This window comes from Helicoverpa armigera, chromosome 13 (genome assembly GCF_030705265.1).
Source record: "Helicoverpa armigera isolate CAAS_96S chromosome 13, ASM3070526v1, whole genome shotgun sequence".
Classification (NCBI taxonomy): Eukaryota; Metazoa; Arthropoda; class Insecta; order Lepidoptera; family Noctuidae; genus Helicoverpa; species Helicoverpa armigera.
The window spans coordinates 4141517-4159159 of record NC_087132.1 but is presented as its reverse complement, the minus strand read 5'-3'; the positions used below and the strand labels follow the sequence as shown (position 1 = coordinate 4159159).

Genomic DNA, 17643 nt, shown 5'->3' with positions numbered 1-17643 from the left:
TTTTGCTAACATTCGGATCGGAAGTTGACATTTCATTACGGGGACATGTCAAATTTTTATCTGTAGTTGTTGTACAGATAGGTTGAATATTGGAAACGGGCTTATGTAACCCTAAAAGCTTAATTTATGATTGGAGGTGAAGTCGAGTCTATAATAGTGGTGAAGTTCAGGGCGACAACGAAAAAAAGGAGGTTATTATTGTAAAGGGCAGCCCACACGATTAATTATTATTTACGGACACCATAGACGAAAGCATAATCGGGTACTCGTAATCATTCGGTCACTTGATTCGATCCATTCACTCATGGCTTGTGGTTTGTGATGGTGGAGCTTTCTAGCTGGTGTAAAACTGAATTGAGTTGTTAATTTTACCCATATTGATTGTGTTATTTAATAAACATTAGGTTTTAGTGATTTTAAGAACAAAAGAACTGTTTCTGGTGTGCTCGCATAAGTAAATTGTGACGAGGAGGGGACCGTGTTGGTCGTTGTATCAGGATGGCCGAATATTTAGCTGCTATTTTTGGTACAGAAAAAGATAAGTAAGTATCACCTGAGTTTTACTTTAAATTGGTCTGAAAACTGCAAAAGTAATTAAAGTGCACAGAAAGTATTTTTATGTTCATAAAATATTTGCAGTATTTAGAGGTTATTTTTCGGATTACCAACAATATAAGAAATCTACACGTTTACACTAATTTATGAGGTAATACCTACCGCTAGATCGATGTGAGTGGGGTACGACCGTGTTTAGGTTTCTAACAAAGCTTTAGTTGATCTCTGTGGGCAGAGCTAGTTATCCAAGATACTTACTACAAGCAGGTACAAATTGTTTGGAATCTTAGAAACTAATAGTGCTAGTACTTTTTAATGTGTAAGCAGAGTTAATGTTTGGGTTAAACGCCGCCCCTAAGACAACCCACTGACCTAATGTTTTGTTTCAATTTCTTTCAGAGTAAACTGTTCGTTCTACTTTAAAATTGGGGCCTGCCGACATGGTGATCGCTGTTCACGTATTCACAACAAGCCAACTTTTTCACAGACAGTGCTTTTACAAAATCTGTATGTGAACCCTCAGAATTCAGCCAAATCTGCTGATGGCAGTCATTGTAAGTATTAGTTTGAAAACCTAAAACCCAGTTGCACCATATAACTATAACAATAAGCAAACCACAAACAGCCATGTACTTCCCGCTCATTAATCAATTTGGTCAGTTGACTACTAAAATGGTTCTGATATTGTTACTTAAACAGGTGCATCTTACCAGTTATGTTAACAACAGATTATTATTTTGTTTGTAATATATTGGTATTCAAACTCCTTTAAATATTTTGTACAATAAGCATTTCTAGGCAAATTCATACACCCAGTATTTATATTGATTCCAATAGAGTAGCTAATTTTCTAAATTGCTCTAAAATAATATATAATATTGTTTGTTTTCAGTGGTTGTGGCCAATGTATCTGACGAGGAGATGCAGGAGCATTACGATAACTTCTTTGAAGATGTATTTGTTGAATGTGAAGACAAATATGGAGAAATTGAGGAAATGAATGTATGTGACAATTTGGGAGACCACTTGGTTGGCAATGTTTATATTAAGGTAAGTTCAAGAAAATATTTTATTGTAAAAAATAATAATTGTATACTTTCGCCGATGGTTGCTATCCCACTGGCGTTTTCCGCTGGTTTACTTTAGAGACTGGCTTTTGGCTGAATGCTGGCAGGATAGGCCTAGAAAATTTTAGTACAGATCTGTCAGAATAATTGAAATTACCTTGCAATATTTTCAAAATGCATTTGATACAAATGGCAAAATTATATTTTCAATGTATTTCAGTTCCGTCGCGAGGAAGACGCAGAGAAGGCTGTGAATGACCTAAACAACCGTTGGTTTGGCGGTCGACCCGTGTACGCCGAGCTGTCTCCCGTGACGGACTTCCGTGAGGCTTGCTGCCGTCAGTATGAGATGGGTGAATGCACCCGCAGTGGCTTCTGCAACTTCATGCACTTGAAGCCCATATCGAGAGAGTTGAGGAGGTTAGTACTAGCTTTTAGCTTATTGCTGTAAGTTTTATACATATTTTTGAGCGGCCATAGAAGTAAAGATCAATGATAACAATTTCGAAGAAATAACAAATCTGCATAGAGAACAGAACTTTATGTTGTGTTAGTATGACAAACAGCAATTATGATTTTATCAATATGTTCTATGCTTTGACTTAATATAATGATTTCTAAGGCATAGACAACTGATATGCTGTTATTACTGCAAATATTTAATTAGTTATTGTTAGTGCTGACCCACTTTGACTAAGTATATTTACTTTTCTTGTTGTTGTTATCAAGTTAGAGAAATCTAAGAAAACTCTTACCATTATATCATGGCAGCAAACGCAGACTTTACATTCAGATCTAAGAATAAGTTTATAACTATAAATATTTAATGACCCTGATTTGAATGTGCAAATTCCAGGTACCTTTACTCCCGTCGCAAGGGTTCCCGTCGCTCCCGCTCCCGGTCCCGCGAGCGCCGGCGCCGCTCGCGCTCGCGTGGGGAGAACCGCCGCCGCGAGCCGCCGCGCAACTCGCGCTCGGGACGATATTGACCGTGACCACGCCACCACTGTCCACCACGGGGTACACTCAGCTCCCGTGGGGACCTGCGATTTCGACCGTGACGAGACTACTGTCCACCACGGCGAACAGTCACTTCCCATAGGGACCTATTCTATCTTACATTGGTTTAAAATAAACAAGGATTTCAGAGACCATAAGTGACTTTCTATACACAATGATTTCTTAACATAAGTTGTATGATAGATTTTTAAATCTGGGTGTGCTAGTATTCATGATTAAGTACATATTTGTATGATCCTTTGAAATATTAATTTTACAACACTGTTTTACAGCATTGCTAATTCATATAATAGCCCAACTGTCTAGTGTATAATTGAACGCAATTGGTAAACATAGATTTTGAATAAAATGTATATTCCATGCATGACTGATAGTAATGTATTTCTTGTATTGCTAACATGTTAGTTTGATAGTTTTTAACCCCCGACGCAAAAACGACGGGGTGTTATAAGTTTGACGTGTCTGTGTGTGTGTGTGTGTGTGTGTGTGTGTGTATGTGGCATCGTAGCTCCCAAACGGATGATCCGATTGTAATGCGGTTTTTTTTGTTTAAAAGGTATGTCAGTCGGGAGTGTTCTTAGCTATGTTTGGTGGAAATCGGTTCAGGTCTTCAAGGTCATCAGCTCGTTTGCTAGATGTGATAGGAATGTTACACGCTCAGTTGCAAGTGCAAGTGTACGTGGGATCTGAAATTTGAAACACTAATGTCTTTTGGAACCACTGAGCTGGTCTGCTGTTAGGGCACGAAGGTAGGAGACGTAACCCTAAACTGCCTTTTAGTAAACCCATCGAGTTTGGGCTCGTTGAATTTGTCTTGACGAGTTCTCTTCATGTTTCTGATTGACGAGAACCTGATGCTGGAAATGGGATGTGGCGGATGAAACCCTGGAATACCGGAATGAAACGGATAAACCGATTTATATTTTTGCTGAAAATCTAGAATGTCCAAAGGTTAATCTTTATTGTTTCTCAATCTGTGCAATTCTCCCAGAGCCAGTTTGTCATGAGGATTGTTAAACAGCTTCCTTTGGCTGAGATCGCATATAGCGACCCCATCTTAAGATAAAATAAATTAAATGAAAGAAGGAAAAATTAAGGAGCTCCTTTTAAAAGCATGAAATAAAATTAAATTATAAATTAAAAAAAACCCCCGACCCAAAAAAAGTATGCAATAATTATGACAAAAGGTTAAAAACGCTAAACCCTATAAAAAGCAAAAAATAACTTTTAACACTACGTAAACTAAATTTTGACGTGTCGGGGGACCGCTTTTTACCTTCATAAATACTTACATAAATCAAATGATACCTACCTAATTATAACAATCGTTTAAAAAAAAACACGTATCTGAAGTAATGAATTAGAGCGGTCCCCCGACACGACAAAATTTAGTTTACGTAGTGTTAAAAGTTATTTTTTGCTTTTTATAGGGTTTAGCGTTTTTAACCTTTTGTCATAATTATTGCATACTTTTTTTGGGTCGGGGGTTTTTTTAAATTTATAATTTAATGTAGTCCAAGTTATAAATAAGCAGTAATGAATGAGGTTTTCAGACACTATCATGACGTATGATGTTTTAAGTTCAATTTAGTATCTGTGTTTTACTTTAATATGTTTCTCAGCTATTTCCTTCATTGTCGCATTTATTAAGCTGTGAGATATCACGATATCCATCTTGGACAGTAATATTTGTAAGAAATGTGGGAAAATCAATATAAGTTTAATTTCTTTAATACTGCTCTTTATTTACCTTTAAACGTTTATTGAAGTGTGCCCAATGCACATAGAGACAGATCTTGCCATATCATATTAATTCATTGGTATTATTTTGACTTGTAAAACAAAGTATCCTATAATTATTTGTTGGTAATTTTTAATTGTGACTCGTCATAAATATCTTCCCAGAAAGCCATGTTTTCTTTGTTAGGGTCACGCTTGCATTCCAGTTGTTTTCCTATGATGTAGTAATTTCGCTCAGAATCTTTGAATGGTTTCCATTTCATAGTTTCGTTTGATGAAGGGTTACTGGAATGAGAAATAATAATTATTAACAATGTGCCCTTCAATATCTGATTATAATCGTTAAGCACGTATTAAGACACTATTATGCTTACCCAGTTCTAGCAAAATTCACCCATAGGCGTACGAATTGCTTTATAATGTCCCTAGACTCATCTGTTAGCGGTATATCTAAGCAAGTTACGTTGAATAGATAAGCCAACTCATCAGAATGACATACTCCTTTTAGGGAATCCATATTATATGCCTTTTTCGTGAAATTCCTTTCAGTTTCTGCTACAAATTCGTAGAAGTACACAGGTGCCGATGTAACTTGTACGTGATACCGTGCGTATCTCATGATATTGTACAAAAACGCTCTATCCGTTTCAAAGTCCGTATATTCTTGTATCAGCTCCATCGATATCGGTTGATCATTAAAATAATGTTTTCGTATCCTGCCATCAGCTTTCTGCACTCTTTCTGGTTCCCATTTAAGTTTTAATTCCCTTGGTACTATTGTGCTAGGAATAGACAAGAAGCCAGCTGTAAGTGGCAGTTTTCTTCCTATTTCTATACCGTCTCCTGAAGTGTAGCCTAATATTACAGGCACTTTTGCCATTTGTCCTTTTTTCACTAATTCTATTGGTAAATCCGATAGAAATTTATTTTCTTCTAGACCGGCTTTTTCTACTACTGGGCCAAATAGAATACTGTCTAATAAGTCATTGTATTGTAATTCTAAAATTGGTAACTGTATGTTTACTAACGAGGACGCTGGTACTGTTCTTAGAAATTCTAACAGCTCGGTTGGATTGTCAGTTTCTTTTCCCAGCAGTTTTCCTAGTTGAAAAGCTCTTTGACGGGCGTATATATTGTAGCTCCACTCGTTTAGACAAACACCACTTTGGCATATAGCTTTATTAAATAAATTCGCACTCATTTTTGATACCAGGTGACAAGACACTGACGCGGAGCCAGCGCTGCATCCGAATATAGTTATGTTGTTGGGGTCGCCTCCAAAAGCTGCTATATTCTGCTTCACCCATTTCAAGGCAAGCACTTGGTCTTTCAAGCCAGCATTACCTGGAACTTCTTCGGTATCTAAACACAAAAAGCCTAAGACTTCAAGTCTGTAGTTAATTGTTACTAATATAACGTCGTGTGCCATGAAGAATTCTGGTCCATAAAAATCGGAGTCTCCAGATCCCGTATAGAAGCCGCCGCCATGAATCCAGACCATCACGGGGAGAGGTTTTGGTGGCGTAAGTGTTTTGGTGTATACGTTAAGGTAGAGACAGTCCTCGCTGCCTGCTTCCACACGGTTCATGCGTTCGTTGAACTGCGGACACACGGGGCCGTGCTGCGACGCGTCACGAACTCCCTGCCATGGCTCGGGAGGCTCCGGCGCCTGAAACAAATACAATTTATTCATGGTACTAGCTTCTGCCCGCGACTTCGTACGCGGATCCTGTCCCTTATGCCAGCGACTACGGGGTCAGCAAAATCAAAGATCTTAATCGTCTGATATTGAATTTTAAGAATGAATTGTTGACTTGAAAACAACGGAATACGCATTAGAAACGTTCCAATTATTTATTTTTTTTACTTCAACGGCAAAAGCACAGCAGACTAAACAAAACGCTGAGAACTGAACCGCAATAGACGCGACCATAGGGATAAAAGTAGTGATTCTAATTAGTCCGCATTTAAGTTGTGTGTGGCAAAAATATTACACGTATTATTACGTAAAAAACATTAAATAGATGACAAAGTCGTGGTGACTTAGTGGAAGTCGTGGTGGTTTAGTGGGTAGAGAACCAATCTCTCAAGTATGAGCGTACGTCTTTGATTCCAGGTCTGGCAAGTACCTGCCAATGCAACTTTTCCAAGTTCGTATGTAGGTACTTTCTACGTATATTTTGGATACCAATGACCGTTATTTGGAAGGCATGTTAAACTGTAGGTTCCGGCTGTCATTGAACATTCTTGGCAGTCGTTATGGGTAGTCAGACCAGTAAGTCTGACCAGTTTTACCAAGGGGTGTTGGGTTGAGCGGGTAACCGGGTTGTGGAGGTCAGATAGGCAGTCGCTCCTTGTAAAACACTGGTACTCAGTTGCATCGTGACTGGAAGTCGACTTTAACATAATTGGGACCTGGTCCCTGTTGCCCTCTTGTTGCCATTCAGTAACTGATTCCCGGGGGCCCAGTAAGTGAGCTGGCAAAGTATCTAATACATTGTCATCGGCAGGTGCCATAGTTCCCGTAGTTTCCCCATTCCTAGTCCATTAGCATCCCATCACAATAGCCCAAGTAGTTTTCATCCACAGTTAGCAATGGTATAGCACAGAACCGGGGATTGTCTTTTTTTTAACGACGTCCACCGGGGATTGTCCTAGAGTTCATATTTCTATAGTGTATAAAGGGATAATCGTCGGTTTTGTGTCACCATACCTATTTCATAACATTCGTTTCTATACATTTCAAGTGTAGTATTGCTCTTGAAGTTCCACATCAGGTGTTCCAGATCTTTGATGTATATACGTCAATAGAGAGTGCTTATTAGATTGAACCACTTTTGCAAAAACGTCATATCTTTATATGCTATAGTCTAGCTGGGCTCCTGGGGTTCCACATCAGGTGTTTTACTTCTTCAATTTTTATAAGTCAACAGAGAGAGCTTATCAGATTGAACAACTTTTGCTAAAACGTCACACCTCTATATGCTATAGTCTAGCTGGGCCCCTGGAGTTCCACATCAGGTGTTTTAGATCTTCAATTTGTATAAGTCAATAGAAAGTGCTTATTAAGTTGAACAACTTTTGCTAAAACGTCATACCTGTATATGGTACAGAGAAGCTGGGCTCTTGGGGTTCCACGTCAGGTGTTCCAGATCTTAAAATTTATTATCTCAGCTGAAAATGCTCATCACATGAAACAATTTTTGCTATGGCACCATTTTGGTATCTCTTATAGTTTTGTTGGTCTGTTGGTGTTCTGCATCAGGTCTTCAAGTTTCGAAGATAAATTATAGCCTATATGTTGACCCGGCTTAATATTGATACAACAAAGAAAAAATCATTGAAATCCGTCTAGTAGTTCCGAAGATTAGCGTGTACAAACAAACAGACATACAGACATACAGACAGAATTTTTTTTTTGGATTTGTGCTCCATTACTGTTTCTAAACCCCACCCAATTATTATTTTTTTAATATATTCAATGTACAGACACAGTTTTTTTACAGATTATTATATGTATAGATTTATTATATGTATAGATTACTATCGTATATACTCCACATTACCACTATGATTCAAATGAAGTAACACGTATCGGCTCCTGGAACGTTTATGTTTGAATAACATGTATTTCGCTCGATCAATCAAAGCCCTAGTTCGCTTGTATTCAAGACAAGGCATCTAAAGTAATTGGACCACACAGTTCACAAGACAAACATTCGAATTATCGGTGCAGTGACTATCATCAGTAATTTAAGGCAATCTGATGTAATGTAGTTAATGATTTTAGTACTCGGCTTTAGTAGATATGTATTATAAACATTATTTTATGAAAGTGTTTGCCAAGTAGATAAGTAACAAGGTAGGTACATACTTGATATGGTAATATAATTTGCAATGTAATACACATAAGTACATGTATACTTACCTGAATAAAAATTTCATTAGATGTGACTACTACGCGAATACCATCATAATGTGCTCATAGTCTCCAAGTGAATACTAATGTGCATGCGTAAGTATGCTTTCGTCTTAAGTAGAAAAAAACTTTACAATCTATATGGGTAGGTATGTGTTCACTTACTACTCACCTTGAATCTTAATTCACCAAGTGGCGGCTTTGCATATGGTATGCCTTTGAACGCCACGTAATTCTCGACATCGCTGCAGAAGACTCCTTTCAACTCGCCCTGCGCTGTCTTCACTAAAGGCATGTTGCGGCTTACTCTGTCAATTGCAATAGTTTAATATTTAATAAATAAAACCCTTTTTGGAAAACTAGTCATGTTGAAACGCTAAGCTGCGGCTGAATGAAACATTGTACATTTTAATATACCGCGCGCAATTGACGATTGGTTTATTGCCAAAATCGGAAGCAATAGCTACCTAGCTACTTGTAACCTTGGCTACAGAATGCCCTGTGTGATGCATAGTGACAAGATAAATTAAATTAAAGCTACACCTACATATGTAGGTACAAGCATGGAAATTTAAGTAGTTTTATTTCACGACTAAGTAAATATGGTATATCTAGACACACGGCAGTGTGTCCGCCAAGTTCGAGCAAAAAAAAGCGACACACCGGCCGTGGGTTATATTACACGAACCATTTCGGGCCAAATTTGACCCCCCTGTAACTCAAAACCTATTTTATTTACGCATACCAAATTTTTAGTATCTGTTGAGACCCCCTCACTTATCTAAAATACAAAATTTCATTAATATACCTATTGTAGGTCTTGAGATATTGACGTCAGAAAATCGCTATTTTTACTATACACTCACTGACTGACTGACTCACTCATCAAAAACCTAGACCACTTCCAATGGTCGTATTGACTTGAAATTTGGCATGAAGGTAGGTCTTTATGTCAAGGTAAAGGAAAAAATCTGAAAATGGCCAAGTGTGAGTCAGTTTCAAAATAATGAAGGTATACCCGGTGTAAATTTATACCCCTAAGGAAGTAAAACGAACTAAATTTATCTAAATTAATATAATATATCTTCGAATGGTTGTACCGATCTGAAATTCGTTACAAAGGTTTGTATTTAGTCAAAGTAAAGTAAACATCTGAAAACGGCCAAGTGTGAGTCACTTTCGAAAATAACGAATGTGTAACTTTGATCCACGAAAATAATATATGATAACATGTCATGTCGGTCAGTTGGTAAATCTAGTCCATTTAGTTAATCTAGTTCATTTCTTTGTAAGAAGCATAGTACATATTCAAAAATCTGAAAGATAGTATAAATGAGACATTTCCTGAACTAACTCAATCATAAGAAAAAAATAAAATAAACAACCTTACAAAAATAAATCTCACTTCTTTTAAAGGCGAAGCATTCCCATATTATCGAACTTGGCACCCTTTCACATTTTTGTTTTGGGTGGGATTCAATATACATGAACGGCTAGATTTTTTTTATATTTGCACATTATAAAGACGCAAATATGAAGGTACTAGCTGGTGCCCGCGACTTCGTCTGCGCAGGTTTAGTATTTCGAACAATATGTTTACAAATTGTAGCCTATGTGTTATTCTGATGTATAAGCTATATTATTGTAAAGTTTCATTAAAATCCATTCAGTAGTTTTTGCGTGAAAGAGTAACAAACATCCATACATCCATACATACAAACTTTCGCGTTTATAATATTAGTAGGATAATTAAATATACATATAGCTATATGTAGCTGTTGCACCATTCATTGTATGATGCATATTGTTGCACTTAGCTTAACTAGATAGGTATTATTGAGAGTTCTACGATCATATTGAGGTGAATACTAAATCTATTTACTTAGGTAGGTACTTAACTGTAGTTAGGTACCAATATGCACCTATATCAGTAAGTACATAATAGCTAGTTAATGGTTAAAGCAGGGTTAAAGCCTGATCTGTCGGCCAGTAGCACACATTGTCTATCTGTGACGTAGGTACCTATATAGGTAAGCGTCGTCACTATAGTCGCGAAACACAAACGCAACGTCTCGTTCGTTATCTGCACATTGTACTTTGTAATACTCCGTAGATAAATAATGTCTGTAGATTGTAGAAATGTTTGGCTGTATGCCGCCGTCTATGTCTTATTACAATGAAGACTTTGAACCACCAAATATTGTGGGAATTTATGACGCGTTGAAAGAGTGGTTTTTTCACCACCTTAAAATAGGCACACTTATCAATTACTTAGTTAGTTATCACTTACGCAATGACTTGTGTATTAGATAGTAAATAAATTCACTAAATAGGTATGTACCTAAATATGTAGGTATAAACTCATCGAGAATATCTATTATTTTATTAACTACTAGCTTCTGCCCGCGACTTCGTACGCGGATCCTGTCCCTTATGCCAGCGACTACGGGGTCAGCAAAATCAAAGATCTTAATCGTCTGATATTGAATTTTAAGAATGAATTGTTGACTTGAAAACAACGGAATACGCATTAGAAACGTTCCAATTATTTATTTTTTTTACTTCAACGGCAAAAGCACAGCAGACTAAACAAAACGCTGAGAACTGAACCGCAATAGACGCGACCATAGGGATAAAAGTAGTGATTCTAATTAGTCCGCATTTAAGTTGTGTGTGGCAAAAATATTACACGTATTATTACGTAAAAAACATTAAATAGATGACAAAGTCGTGGTGACTTAGTGGAAGTCGTGGTGGTTTAGTGGGTAGAGAACCAATCTCTCAAGTATGAGCGTACGTCTTTGATTCCAGGTCTGGCAAGTACCTGCCAATGCAACTTTTCCAAGTTCGTATGTAGGTACTTTCTACGTATATTTTGGATACCAATGACCGTTATTTGGAAGGCATGTTAAACTGTAGGTTCCGGCTGTCATTGAACATTCTTGGCAGTCGTTATGGGTAGTCAGACCAGTAAGTCTGACCAGTTTTACCAAGGGTGTTGGGTTGAGCGGGTAACCGGGTTGTGGAGGTCAGATAGGCAGTCGCTCCTTGTAAAACACTGGTACTCAGTTGCATCGTGACTGGAAGTCGACTTTAACATAATTGGGACCTGGTCCCTGTTGCCCTCTTGTTGCCATTCAGTAACTGATTCCCGGGGGCCCAGTAAGTGAGCTGGCAAAGTATCTAATACATTGTCATCGGCAGGTGCCATAGTTCCCGTAGTTTCCCCATTCCTAGTCCATTAGCATCCCATCACAATAGCCCAAGTAGTTTTCATCCACAGTTAGCAATGGTATAGCACAGAACCGGGGATTGTCTTTTTTTTAACGACGTCCACCGGGGATTGTCCTAGAGTTCATATTTCTATAGTGTATAAAGGGATAATCGTCGGTTTTGTGTCACCATACCTATTTCATAACATTCGTTTCTATACATTTCAAGTGTAGTATTGCTCTTGAAGTTCCACATCAGGTGTTCCAGATCTTTGATGTATATACGTCAATAGAGAGTGCTTATTAGATTGAACCACTTTTGCAAAAACGTCATATCTTTATATGCTATAGTCTAGCTGGGCTCCTGGGGTTCCACATCAGGTGTTTTACTTCTTCAATTTTTATAAGTCAACAGAGAGAGCTTATCAGATTGAACAACTTTTGCTAAAACGTCACACCTCTATATGCTATAGTCTAGCTGGGCCCCTGGAGTTCCACATCAGGTGTTTTAGATCTTCAATTTGTATAAGTCAATAGAAAGTGCTTATTAAGTTGAACAACTTTTGCTAAAACGTCATACCTGTATATGGTACAGAGAAGCTGGGCTCTTGGGGTTCCACGTCAGGTGTTCCAGATCTTAAAATTTATTATCTCAGCTGAAAATGCTCATCACATGAAACAATTTTTGCTATGGCACCATTTTGGTATCTCTTATAGTTTTGTTGGTCTGTTGGTGTTCTGCATCAGGTCTTCAAGTTTCGAAGATAAATTATAGCCTATATGTTGACCCGGCTTAATATTGATACAACAAAGAAAAAATCATTGAAATCCGTCTAGTAGTTCCGAAGATTAGCGTGTACAAACAAACAGACATACAGACATACAGACATACAGACAGAATTTTTTTTTTGGATTTGTGCTCCATTACTGTTTCTAAACCCCACCCAATTATTATTTTTTTAATATATTCAATGTACAGACACAGTTTTTTTACAGATTTATTATATGTATAGATGTATAGATGATGATTCTTTTTTTGTTTGATAGCGTATACTTTCGAGGTGGTCCCATTATCATCAGGTCAGGATCTGATGATGAAACCTTGAGAAATTGAGGGCGACTTTCGAAAGTTGCAGAAAGACATAGGTTGAAATCTTATCACTCAGGTGTTTGCCTGGTAGCACTATTCAACAGTGAAGGCTTTGAGCTGACCTGATGATGGACACCAGTGAAGGTCGAGGGAACTCGACAACTGAATATTTAAACTTTCTCGTGTTTGTGCTTATATTATTCGTATTTACGAGGCCTCTGCAACAGTGAAGGAGATGGAGACGAGAGAAGTTCGGTTGTCGAGTTACCTCGACCTTCTCTGGTCTCCATCATCAGGTCAGCTCCAAACCTTTACTGTTTCATAGTGTTATCAGACATACATCTAAGTGTCAAGTTATAACCTTATTCTATGCTTACAATTTTCGAGAGTTGCCCTCGATTTCTCAAGGTTTCCATCATCAGATCCTGGACCTAATAACAAATATGGGGAATATACCCTTTCGACCAAAAACAAACATCCAAATTGAGAACCACCTCCTTTTTGGGATTCAGTAAAAAATATTTGGTGACTTTAAAATCAATCAATTATTATTATTGTTTCTCATCATCAAATAAGTACATTACTTTGGTAGTTACAAATTGCATTATATTTCAGAACACCAGGCTTACCCTCCGCCGAAACAAAAATCTTAGAATTGTTGAGAAATAATATAAGAATAAATTAAAATTCCGTAATAGGTAATAAAAATTCAATTAAAGTTAAAAATTATTACGAATGACGCAACACCAAAATAAATAATACATATAAAAAGGAGATTGGGCAAGAATGTATGAAGTCTGGTCCAAATATCCACCACGAACGACACCTATATAATTAAATAGTCCACTTAATTTAGAGTAACTTTTACTAAGAAAGTAAAAAAAAAAACAATGCCAAAAAAAAGTTATAGCCAAAAATGTATTCTTAATTTTCGGTACTTTGTGTATGTTATCATTATAATTTTTTATTTTATTCCACTTCCATTTCCGCACTTTATCTAAAAATAAGATGAGTAAGACACATTTGCATATAAACAGCCCATATTTTTGCCAGATGGATGTACGAATCACTAACCAATTGAGGCGCCAGAAGTGCTTGAATATACTCAGCGGTTCCTGGTTCCAGCAGTAACTGGTGGTGTCTTCTCTCTAATAATGAACAATTCTATTTTGTCAGAAGTTACAGAAAGTACGAAAATCGAACATCACGAAAAGTAATTGAAAAAATCTGTAAAATGTTGTATTTGATTTTGCTATAACTTTTTTCTGGCATTATATTTTTTTTTACTCTCATAACAAAAAATGTTCTACATTTAACGGGCTATCTAGCCATATAGGACTCGTTTGTGGTGGACATTTGGACCGGAATCGCCCATTGTCCTTTAATGCTAAAAACTTTCATAAAACTTAAATATCTCTTTTCTTAACAACAAAAACAAATTGAACCTATAATTTAAAATTAATAAATAAAATTGAAATAAGTTGCTATTAAAAAATAGGTATATATAAAATTGGTATTCGATTATTTATAATAAATATCCGATTTAGGTATCGAATGCACACCGCTGACTGAAAAAAAAAAATAAATACTCCATTCCAAACTCTACTTCTTGTTGATCTTGTAAATTGTTCATTTTTAGGGTTCCGTAGCCAAAATGGCAAAAACGGAACCCTTATAGTTTCTTCATGTCCGTCTGTCCGTCTGTCCGTCTGTCCGTCTGTCACAGCCGATTTACTCGGAAACTATAAGTACTACAGTGATGAAATTTGATGGGAATATGTGTTGTATGAACCGCTACAAAAATATGACACTAAATAGTAAAAAAAAGAATTGGGGGTGGGGCCCCCCATACATGTAACTGAGGGATGAAATTTTTTTTTTCGATGTACATACCCGTGTGGGGTATCAATGGAAAGGTCTTTTAAAATGATATAACGTTTTCTAAAAAACATTTTTCTTAAAGTGAACGGTTTTTGAGATATCAGCTCTCAAAGTCGTAAAAAGTATGTCCCCCCCCTCTATTTTTATAACTACGGGGTATAAAATTCTAAAAAAAATAGAGGTGATGCATGCTAATTAACTCTTTCAACGATTTTTGGTTTGATCAAAGTATCTCTTATAGTTTTTGAGATAGGTTGATTTAACTGTAATTTACGGAACCCTTCGTGCACGAGTCCGACTCGCACTTGGCCGGTTTTTTTTTATTGTGTATTTTATGTGCTGATTTTTTAGTTATTGAACATAAATAAGTGCACGAAATGTATTGCAACGGATTGAAAATGTTATAAATATGACGTTTGTGTTGTGTTTGAGAAAGTGATGCGATTATTTATTGGTAAGTTTTCACCAAATTTGAAATGCCTAACTTTTCGATAGACTTAAAAACACCGTAATTATTATCTTTTTCTGAATTAACTGACCCCATTTGACCTTTGCACGTTGTTGTCAAATAAGTGAGCTCTAAAGTTATAGTTAAAATACTTCTGATCAGGCATTACGGACTTAGAATTCATGTGTTGAAAGTTAGTACAAATTTTTGACTTCCATGTCGCGATTCAAAATTCCCGCCGAATCAACGGTAAAGTAATATGTCAAAATCTTGTCGAGCAGAGGGGTTAAGAGTCTGTTCCGTTAGTTCTAAGGAATCGACATCTTACTTATTTTGGGGAACATTGTTGGATTGAGACATTAACAAAACCGAACTTTTGTTAAATTTACGCTCATCTATCGAAGTTGTTACCCTCGAATACCTAGGTACAATGTAAATAAAAGTATTACTTCATTATGACGTAGGTATATAGTATTTCAGTTGTAATGTAATAACCAAATGATGATAATCTGATATGAGCACAGATAATCTGCCCATATTTTACAATGAGCGCGAGCGGAACTAACGCAACCATAATTTGGATTACAGTATCAGTTTTATCGTTTGCAAATTGGGTGTTGGAAACCGTTGTATTTGATAACTCCTTATGAAGTAATTACTTCTGCCTGCTCTAGTCTTGGCTGGAGTTAATAGCAACACCTAAGCGGCTTCGTTTCTTCAGTTCGGCCTATAGAATGATGGCAGAAGGCAGACGTGTGCGGAGTGCGTTGAGTCTGTGAATAATCCGCAACGGACTTTATGTCTGCCATACAGACATTTGTTTGCCACACACTGTATCCCACAAAAAGCGAGTTGTCTGCGTCACACCTTATATTGGTTTGTTAAATAAATTAGCAGAACTTTACTTCTTTAAATGCATTTATCGCGTTATTAAATATTTAAAGTGCTAGGTTACCCACTGAATTCAATAAATGATATTATACTTTTATAATAACAAGTTGTTTTTATTGACGATTCTAGCTATATATAGCTAGGAGTGTATCTATTTCATGTTGCTGAGATAAAAATTAGCTCCTTGGCCTTAAGTCAAATAGGTGAGGACCTTTTTACAAAGCCTCGATCATAATGACTAAATACCTCTCTGAGGAAAACTAGAAGTAAATAGATCTAATGACTAAATAGGCATTATAATTTACGGCGAGTTGTTTATAACAAACATGTCGCGTTCAACACATTACCTACATAAATTGGCGTATTATCCAATACTAGTTTCTTTTTCTTTTAACCGTTTCCGCGTTTGACACTTATCACGATGAATAAATCATAATAACAAGATAGTTTAACTATTATGCAGAGGTACCTAATTTACAAGATAAAAGGCTTAGGGAATCAAATAAAGTGACACTTGAACAGATAAGATTTTTCGTATCCGTAAAAAATATAGGTAGCTAAAAGGTAATCCAAAGTGCCTACAAGTTTAGAACTTCCACCATGCCATAGCTGAAATATTAACAAACTTTGTTGCATAAAAAAGTACTTACATGCTAATTGTTTTAGCAGTCTCTCCACGCGACGAACAAAAATAACAGCATATCGACCGCCAATGCATTATTGAACCTGTATCGTAAAAAATGTATGTTAGGTACACTTGCAGATCCTATATTTAACACTAGACGAGAAGCAACTGCTTGGTGAAACGCGCCGTTGAAATACACGTCGGCTATGTACGATAGCCAGAATGCATGTTAAGTTTGTTATCCATTTTATCTGTTACTACACAATCTACGTTATCTAGCACTTAATCGTTCTTCTGAATCATTATGACTGACTTATATTTAAATTGATCAAACGTAATCTTATGCGTGTACTTTGGAACTAATAAATAAAAAAATAAATAAATAAATAAATAAACTATTATGATGCTCTGTCTGAGGCGATAAAGATAATTTAGGTACACAGGGTTCTCAAACAAAAGGAAATGAAATGTATTTTTACTTATTTTTGCGATAAAATAGTCAAAGTTCGGGTTTATGGTATCAAAATATTATTATTTTCCTGTTCACGAACTTAGACTCAACAATGGGAAATAATAAAGAAACTAGAAAGTTTTCTGTTTATAGCATCACAAGACCATGGCTCCATTAGAATTTCAAAGAAAGGATGAAATATTAAGATATCAATGTTTCGCGTCCCTTGAAAACGAGAGTTCGTTAATTCGGTTTGACACTTCGCCTGTCGTCAGTAAGTACAACGATGTCTATTCATTTATTCAATAACTCAGTTAAATATTACGTGGCTTTTAGAGCATTATTTGAACATTTTCAACTAAGGACTTTAATGTCATTTAATTCATCAGAAAAGAGAATATTATTTATGGCCAGTTTCACCGATAGGTACTGATAACGTTTCTATAGCCGATCAGTAACTATCTGAGGTAACATCATCCTATTAAACGTATTCAAAATGATAACCAGACTGCATTTTTGATTCCTTTTATTACTACCGAGCTCCAATCAGTAAACCCGTGGCGCTCTTCGATATCATTAAAAAGTTACCATAACAAAGTTACAGAGCATTGTATTGCCGACTAAATACTGATTTTCAGTTAAAAGTTACAAAATCCAAACCGAGCCGCTCTCAAAGAAACTTTGATTTACAAAAAAATATTTCTTGGTGAGTAGGTACAAATAGTTAAAAAATAATATTCTGGC

General features: G+C 36.5%; 2 protein-coding genes across 3 annotated transcripts; one reads left to right on the top strand and one right to left on the bottom strand.

Moving 5' to 3' along the window:
• The first annotated feature begins 288 nt into the window (after nucleotides 1-288).
• Nucleotides 289-3015, top strand: LOC110384366 (splicing factor U2af 38 kDa subunit). Its single transcript, XM_021345626.3, has 5 exons — nucleotides 289-542; nucleotides 955-1109; nucleotides 1448-1605; nucleotides 1843-2042; nucleotides 2479-3015. Exons 1-5 carry the CDS (start codon nucleotides 499-501, stop codon nucleotides 2609-2611), a joined length of 690 nt encoding a protein of 229 aa, XP_021201301.1. The 5' UTR covers nucleotides 289-498; the 3' UTR covers nucleotides 2612-3015.
• Nucleotides 3016-4487: 1472 nt separating this feature from the next.
• On the bottom strand, nucleotides 4488-16703 carry LOC110384365 (esterase FE4). Of its 2 annotated transcripts, XM_021345623.3 has the most exons (4): nucleotides 16474-16703; nucleotides 8474-8609; nucleotides 4757-6051; nucleotides 4488-4667 (listed from the first exon to the last, which is right to left on the bottom strand). In XM_021345623.3, exons 1-4 carry the CDS (start codon nucleotides 16539-16541, stop codon nucleotides 4499-4501), a joined length of 1668 nt encoding a protein of 555 aa, XP_021201298.3. In that variant the 5' UTR covers nucleotides 16542-16703; the 3' UTR covers nucleotides 4488-4498. The 2 variants fall into 2 exon arrangements, with proteins under 2 accessions (XP_021201298.3, XP_049696365.2); XM_049840408.2 differs by lacking the exons at nucleotides 8474-8609; nucleotides 16474-16703 and adding an exon at nucleotides 8311-8443.
• Between the last annotated feature and the right edge of the window lie 940 nt (nucleotides 16704-17643).